Genomic DNA, 8,181 nt, shown 5'->3' with positions numbered 1-8,181 from the left:
GTGGGATTCCTAGCCACTCCTTGTCACTACTATCCTCATGTCCACATTACTCCTCTGGGTCCAAGGACACCATGAGAACCCATGATAGAATTCAAGCCTCATCTTTATTTTTTATTTTATTTTATTTTTGAGAGACAGGGAGAAACAGAGTGTGAGTGGGGGAGGGGCAGAGGGAGAGGGAGACACAGAATCTGAAATAGGCTCCAGGCTCTACTGTTCTCTCAGCACAGAGCCTGACATGGGGCTCAAACCCAGAACTGAGAGATCGTGACCTGACCAATGTCAGATGCTTAACCAACTGAGCCATCCGGGCACCCCCAAGCCTGATCTTTATTTCTTTATTTACCTTACCTTCATTCTTCTCTGCCCAAGTCCCCAACCCCGCTTTTTTTTTTTTTTTAAGAGAGAGAGAGAGAGAGAGAATCTTAAGCAGGTTCCACACTCAGTGCGGATCCTATGACCCTGGGATCATGACCTGAGCCAAAAACAATTCAGTTGCTTAACCGACTGAGCCACCCAGGTGCCTCAACCGCTTGTCTCTTTATCCACAGTCCAGGGTGGGCTGGGAGGAGTTATTTGGAATGTTGACCCAGCTTAAGTGTGGGTTAAAGCTTCTTCCCTAGATGAAAAGGACATTTTAGCCTCCCCCCCAACTCCTGCCTTCCCTTAACACACTACAGTGGAGAGAAGGAGGAGACAGACAATTCTTTGCTTATAGATACAGAGTGTATTTCAGTGGCATTCTGCCCCACCTGCACATTAATGAAAATGACAGCAGTCTTCTTCAAGGGGTGCAGATGTTGGGGAGCCTACAAAGTCTTGATTGTTTTGGGTCTTCTTGAGCAGACCAACATTTCCCTCTGAGGTGAGAGTTGAGACCTAGGGCAAGTTCCCTGGTTGGGTAGCAAAAGCCACTCTAGGACAGTGCCTAGGGCAGTGGCGGGGGTGGCTCAGGACTGAGGCAGAGTGGAGTTGCTGGGAGTGGGAGCGGTGCCGGAGTTTACTGTCTGGAGAATGGAGACCATCCAAGAAGGCCAGGCACACCTGCTTCTCAGTGGGGGAAGATTGGGACTTGGAGTCCCCTCCTTTTTTCTCTGTCTTGGTTCGCCCTGTGGGACTTTTGGCTGGAGCCAGGCTCTTTTCTACATTTTCTCTTCTGGTATTGGCCACCTTCGCAGCTGTAGAGAACATGGATTCCTCATGCCCTTTGCCTTTTGTCTTGGTGTTAAAACAGTGCAGAAAGGATTTCATCTTACTTCTCAAGCCAGATTCTGTAAGGCTGGGCCTCTTATTAGTATGGACTGGCATCACCTGCCGCTGCAAAACTTGACCTTTCAAAGTTTGGCCCTGCAAAGGCTTGCCCTGAATGGGTTGGCCCAGGATAGACTGGCCCTTTGATGCCTGGGGCACCATAGGCTGGGCATTCTTAGAAATCCTTGCTGGTTTGAGAAGGACATTGAGCTTGGTTTGACTGTCCTGCAGGTCATTCTTCTTAGATTCCTTCCCCCCAGGGATTCTTGGAGGTGGCTCTGGAAGCTTAATCTGAGGGTGCTGGGTACTATGTTCACAGAAAGCATCAAGATGAAAGCTATGGCTTCGTTGCCAGGGACTGCATGGTGTCCTGTTCATCCCTTCTAGCCTCTGGGCTGCATCAGGGTGGCTTATTTCTCTTGTAGAGCAGTGTGCAAGCCCGGCATCCCCTTCTCCATGGTCCCCTGCCAATTTGGGTTTCCCTGGGTCCTTTCTCTTTTCTGCCAGCATGGGAACTTGGGCTGAGTCTTTGCTCTTGCTGGGGCTTTGGGGCTCAGGGCTCCAGGGTTCCTCCAGGCTGGGGCTGTTCACACTGGCCTCAAGCTGAACACAAAGTACCTGGGCCTCTGTCATGTCGCCACTGGGTTGTGAGATCTTAGAGGCCCAGTGGGCAGAACCATGGGGTACTGCTCTGGAACTAGGTTGCTTCTGGTTCTGCTGCACTGCCTTTAACTCAATGGCCAGCTGTTCTTTAAGGTGGAGCCATTCTGGATCTGGGGCATGAGGAACATCTGGTGGGGTGGGGAGATCCTGGAGCAATGTTTTCCCTTGGTTGTTCAGAATCCCTGGAGACTCCTGTGTGGATGTGTTCTCTGGGATTGCTATAGTTTGTTCTCTGGACTTCCTTGCCTTTATGGGAATTCCCAGTTGTATCTCTAGGATCTTCTTTCTTAGATGGAAATTTAATTTGGCCAAGATGGGTTTCTTGAGTGTGTAGGGCCCAGAAGTCTCTATCTGGCTTTCTAGATGCACTGTCTCAATCATTCCTTCTACCTGCTTTTCAGCCTGGAACTCATCTGCAGTGTTTGCACAGGTGTTGTTGGCATCTTCTTCTACCTGCCCTTCAGCCTGGAACTCATCTGCAATGTTTGCACAAGTGTTGTTGGCATCTTGAAAGCATGGCCCAAGACTCAGACATTTCTCTTCAGATGAGATCATCTGAGTCAGAGGTTCAGTTGGGAATTTTCCAGGTCCAGGCACCATTCCTGTGATCACATCTTGGGTAGTGATTGCTGGTCCCATGGCCCTAGAAAGAGCCACATAATAAAGAGCAGGCAGCCCTGACAAGAAGGCCAGATACTTGTGCCGCAAAGTCGTCTCCAGTTTCTCAATGGCTCCCTCAGACAGGGCTCGGGGCAGCTTAGGGTGTTCAGTGACAGCATCTCGTGAGGCTTGTTGCCGTTGGTCAAGGGCCATTGGCATCCAGGGTATAGCTTTCTCTTGTGGGGCAGGGTCAGTTGCTGCCTGCAGCTCCAAGGGCTTGCTTTCTGGGATGCAGGTTAAGGGAGCCACTTGCAGGTCCCCAGGAATTATGTACTGCCAAGAGCTGTATACACAAGCAGGGACCTTGCCCTGGTGGATCTGCCCACATTTGGAGTTGATGTGGCTCTGTAATATTGCCTTGGTCTGGTCAAAAAAGTGTGGCATGGGGACTGACACTGGGTCTGTGAAGGGTGAGAATGGGTCACCGGCCCCAGTGGTTTCTAGGGCTGTAGGTTGGGGAGCACTCATGTTGGCTAGGGCTGTGCTACTCCAGGACAGAGTTGACTGATCAGTGGGGGACAGGAGCAACTGGATGGACTCCTGGATCTTTTGGGGCAGGCCCCAACGATGGTGAATCAACTGCCTCTGGAGATGGAATTCCAGCAGCCTTCGGGCATGTTCCGGAAAGAAGAGTAGTTTCCTAGTGAGGACTGTGATGGGCTTCACTGGCCAAAAAGTTTTCACTGTCTCTGGAGACTGGGTTTTGCCACAGGGCCTATACTGTATGGGGCTCTGGCTGTGCTGAGGTCTCTGGAAAACCGCTGGCAAGCCCCACTGAAGCTGGAGCTGCTTCTGCAGCAGGTGCCACTCCAAGGCATCACACTCAGCCAGCGTCAATAATGGAACACTGATCTGAGCTTGTTGGTAATCAGATGGAGTGACCCAATTTGGGGAAGATGGGGAAGAGGGTGGGACTGATTGGGGTACAGTTTTAGGCAGCAGGGGGAGGACAGAGAGTTCCTTGAAGAGAAGAGCATCCTTCAGGGGGTGCTGGGATATGCTCCCATTTGTGGAGCAGTTTTGAGAATCTATTAATGTGTTGACCAGGGACTCACTGTGCAGAGAAGGGTGGCCACAGAATAGCTGGCTGTATTTCTGCTGCAGATGGGCCACTGAGTCATGAGCCTGGTGCCCAGGATGTGGATAGAGGCCACGTGATTCTTTAAGGGCTGGAGACAGCAAGGCCAGAGCCATATGGTTTGGGATTTGCTGGTGGTGGTGTCTTTGTTCTGGGTCCATAGTGGACCATTCAGAAACCCAGAAGGCCTGGGTAGGCTGGCTGCCCATAAATGGACCCCAGTTCTGGTAGGAATAGGTCCCCAGTTTTTCAACAGAGAACTTAGAAGTATCATTTGGGATGAAAGAAACTGGTTGGTCATTTACACGTTGGCAAAAGAATGGCGGGTTTGGCATAAGCTGCCTTAGGGACTCCTCCACACGCCTGGGAAGCCCCCATCTCTGGAAATGCATCCATTTTTTCACATGTACCTCAAGAAGCCTCAGGACTTCAGGACTGAGGAATGGCAGGTTGGCAGGGAGGACAGTAACCATATGTAAGGCCATAGGGTGTGTCTGGGTAGTGAATTCGTGGTTTAGGGTGTGCAGAGTGACCTGGGAATTCAAGGGCTGTTGCCCTTTGTTCCCATAGACATGGTTGGGGGTGCTCTGCATCATCTCCTGCTGGTTCACTGTTAACCTAGCCTCCTCAAGTCTTGAGCAAGACATAGTCTCTTGGCCCCTGGGCACCCCAGTTATTTGAAATCCTTGCCCCAGCTGGTGGTGTTCAGCCCAGTAATTGTGCACCCTGGCTGTACCAGTCGACTGGGCAGCTGACTGTGTTAAGCATTTCTGATCTATTGATTGCAACACTGGGGGTGTTACAGATGGATATACAAGTGCTTTGGAGTGTAGGGAACATTGGTCCAGATTCTGTTCTAAAGACACATTAGACATGGACAAAATCTCTAGGCAAGAGGACCCCTGCAATGGCTCTGATGAAGGGGGACAGATCAGGGTGTTCTCACCCGCCAGCAATTGCTGAATCTCCAGAGCCATAGAATTGCAGATTTGGCAGCAGGTATCTGCACACAGGAGCCGTCGCACACTTCCCTCCTGAGGAAGCCAGCCCTGGCTGGGAAGGGAAGATGGCAACCATTACTGATGGGTTGACACCTGCCTCTTTGAATGTGTGTGGCTTGGAGATTGCCCTCCCCTAGTCCTGGAAGCGTTGGGGCTTGTACTCCCAGGGTATTTACCCATCTCCTCTTCCTCCAAGGAAAATGCCATTGGCAAGTTATGTTGGGCTGGGCTGAGGGCCTGGACCTTGTTGGGCAAGGTCTCGGACAGCCCATGGGAGCACAGGGCCATGACAGACTGGGAAGTGGGGTGAGTTCTCTGTTTACCTGTGTTGAGAAGCTGAACTAGGAGAAGGGAACGTCGGTGTAGGGTGGGAGCAGGGGAACCAATGTTTAGCTGATGTGGCAGCATGAAGAACATGACCAGGAGAATCTGGAGTCAGTCTCCTTTGGGGTTAAGAAGGCCACAGCCTATATGCAGTATTTCTAAACTGTGAAAAATGAGGTCTTTGTGGGAACTCTGAATTCAGAGACCATGGGGTGTCCCAGCTCCTGTTCATAGCATCCCTTCAGAGCCAGTCCCATTCTCTAGAGACTTTAAGAAGAGGATAAGATGACAGGCTCTTTCCTGAGGGCTGTCCCAGGAACTGGCCTCCCCTAAGACAAAACCATGGAGGTAATGTCAACAGGTTCCACAGGTCTGCCCTTGAACGATTGTAACTGTAAAGGGAATATGACAATGGACATTTAGTTATGCACATATTTGTCTATTCTCTTGACTGGATAACTTGTCTTGTGGCTGAGTGCAAACTCATGTAGAGTCTTTAATGAATTACATACTAGTGAAATCCTGAGTTCCAGGACCACTGTGAACTGAGCCCATAGCAGAACTGGGAGACTCCTCTCTCCTGAGACACCTGGTCCCCCTCTGCCCTGGCAACCCTCTCAACTGTGCTCAGTGTCCACTTGTGTCTTACTCCCACCCAGCCATTATCCCTCTCCTCATCCCTGCCCCAGGCCAAGCACAGAAATGATGATGGACCAGGCTGGAGTTTGGAGACTGCAAAGAGCAAGTGGTCACCTTTTCATGACAGAGAGCAGCTCCCATGGCTTCTCAGCTTCTTCCCGGGAAAGTCTCCTAGCTGAGAAACCAGGAGACAGTGTTACAAGGAATGAGAGGATACAGGGGCATCCTATGGGAAGTTGAAGGGACTCCTATAGGAAGCTGAAGGCCTTTGAGTAAGAGGAGATTCGAAACCCCAACAGTAAATGCTCTCAGGCATGTCTGTGTACAACTTAACCAGTTGTATCATGCTGTCCTGGACCTAATCTCATTTGATCATCAAAACCACACTGTGAGTGAGGCAAGATCATCAGATGCCCATTTCATGGATCACAGAGTTATCGATGAAGTGACTTCCATAGGATTGTAAAACTAGTAAATGACACAGGAGAGGGCTTCTGTTCTAATTCCTCATTCATCATTCCCAGGAGCTGGGGTAAGGTGAATTTTGGAACATTCCCAGCCTCTGATATCCCAAGAAAATCTGGAAGAATTCGTCAGCTGGGGCAAATGGACCCTTCAGTGGTTAGAGAACCTGGCTCCTGGCACCAAGAGTCATAGAGAGACACACATCAAGGGAATTTTGCCCATGGTGAGGGGAGTCAGAACAGAGTTGGAACCTTACCTCTAAATGCTGCATCTCTTATCCTGACTCTTCGGTGACGCTTAAAGACAAAATGTTAAGAATATGAAGATGGGACACTTCTTTTTTGGTCATCTTTAAAATAAGACAAAGCTGGGGCACCTGGGTGACTCAGTCAGTTAAGCATCCAACTATAGCTCAGGTCATGATCTCACAGTATGTGGGTTCGAGCCCTGCATTGGGCTCTGTGCTGACATCTCAGCCTAAAACCTACTTCAGATTTCTGTGTTTCCCTCTCTCTCTACCCCTTCCCCACTCATGCTCTGTGTCTCTCTTTCAAAAATAAAATAAACATTAAAATTTTTTTAAAAAACAAAATAAGACAAAGCTAATATACATTTCCCAATCCCTTTCTATATATGTCTATATTTTATTGACTTTTCTAACTTCCCTTTCCATACTCATTTCACCTCAACATTTCTCTTCTCTGCTTGCTTCTTATTTATTTAGAGGATTTTCCATACTCGATACCTCTCATTTATTTCCCAAGTTATGCATGAGGTTTATGATGAAGCAAGAGAAAGAGTGGGACAGATTAAAGAGTGTGTAGGTATAACAGCCAACAGATTTGTGTTAAAAAATGCCTATACAGACTACCAACCAGAAAAATCCCACTTTTTGGGAGGTAGTCTGAGATCCAGGGATTTAGAATCCATTTCATCTAGGTCTCAACCCAAGCCACATTGAGAGGTGTTTAATTTCAACTAGACTACACTGGAGGATGGTCTGGTAATGAATTATTTTTAGTCTCTGAGAAGTACCAAATGAGAGTTACTGAATGCGTGGTATGAAAGTTGGGGGTGGTGGTGGTAAAAGGAGAGACTCTGAGATCTTAAAAGCTTATCTGAGGCTTATTAGTTTAATCATGGTCATAACGTTTCCCTACCAGGCAGCAGCTCCTTTGAGGTTCCAGCCTTAATCCATGGTAACTCCTTTTTACTTGCCAGATAATTAGGAGAATGATGAAGATGAAGACATAGACATATAAGGTATACTCGAAATCCCACAGAACAAAAGTACTTCTCAACATGGTCTAAACCTCATTAGCATGAGGAGACCAACCATCCCTATATCTAGGCATTCAGAGTCCTGGTGCCTGATGACTCCTAATGCTATGCCTTGTCATCTCCACCTCATAGATGATGGAACTAGGCCACCAGACTGCATCACAAAGACCTTCTGTTTCACAAGGCACATGCAGTGTCAAAGACTTAGGGAAGTGTATATGGTGATATAGTCTGTAGATGAGGAAGTCCGGTTGTCTGTAATGGTTACAGAGCCTGGGACTAAAAGTGTCTTCTCATAGATAGTGTCTATGCCTCCACTTTGTCCTCAGTCTGCACACCCTACACCAGCCTGATGTCTTGACTCTGTCATTTACAACTATCTGGTCACCTGTCCCACAACTGAATTTCTGAGTGTTTAGGGATATAGTGCACCTTTTGAGGAAGAGTGGCTGGGACAGAGGAATCTCCACTAACTCCCGTCTCTGTACTGGAAATATAGCTGAAAAGCACACATGAGCTTAGGGAGGGCAGAGTCTGGTTATGGCTTGGGAATGGAGAATGGCATTGGGTGATGGGGAATCAGAAGTATATGAAGGGGACCATGGCTTATAGGAGGAAAAGGGCAAGGTGACATCTTTCAATGAGATTGTAGGAGGCAGGAAGGAATGCTTCCGAGTCTGTGTGGCATCACGCTTACAGATAGGTGGGAAGAGATAAACACTGCCTTCCATGGAGATATACTAATGAGATTCACTTATTGAGCTCCTTAAAAGTTGGTTTTCTAGAGCTGTTTTTAGAATTCTGTCTCCTCATGGATAT

At 48.4% G+C, this 8,181-nt stretch overlaps 1 protein-coding gene across 1 annotated transcript; it reads right to left on the bottom strand.

Annotated features, from left to right (window-relative positions):
* Positions 1-704: 704 nt before the first annotated feature.
* SPATA31F1 (SPATA31 subfamily F member 1) lies at positions 705-7,475 on the bottom strand. Its single transcript, XM_058695025.1, has 4 exons — positions 7,242-7,475; positions 6,338-6,377; positions 5,731-5,791; positions 705-4,705 (listed from the first exon to the last, which is right to left on the bottom strand). The coding sequence occupies exons 1-4, from the start codon at positions 7,383-7,385 to the stop codon at positions 880-882; spliced, it is 4,071 nt and encodes a 1,356-aa protein (XP_058551008.1). The 5' UTR covers positions 7,386-7,475; the 3' UTR covers positions 705-879.
* Positions 7,476-8,181: the final 706 nt, after the last annotated feature.

Source organism: Neofelis nebulosa, chromosome 12, assembly GCF_028018385.1.
Source record: "Neofelis nebulosa isolate mNeoNeb1 chromosome 12, mNeoNeb1.pri, whole genome shotgun sequence".
Lineage (NCBI taxonomy): Eukaryota > Metazoa > Chordata > Mammalia > Carnivora > Felidae > Neofelis > Neofelis nebulosa.
Note: the sequence above shows the minus strand (reverse complement) of the source record. Positions and strands in the feature narration are given on the sequence as shown.

Coding starts and splice junctions, on each gene's coding strand:
- SPATA31F1 (XM_058695025.1), bottom strand. CDS start 7,385: ATGTTGAGAAGTACTTTTGTTCTGTGGGATTTCGAGTATACCTTATAT. Junction 6,378..7,241: donor CTCAAAGGAGCTGCTGCCTG/GTAGGGAAACGT, acceptor TTTGTCTTTAAG/CGTCACCGAAGAGTCAGGAT. Junction 5,792..6,337: donor AAGAGATGCAGCATTTAGAG/GTAAGGTTCCAA, acceptor CTGGTTTCTCAG/CTAGGAGACTTTCCCGGGAA.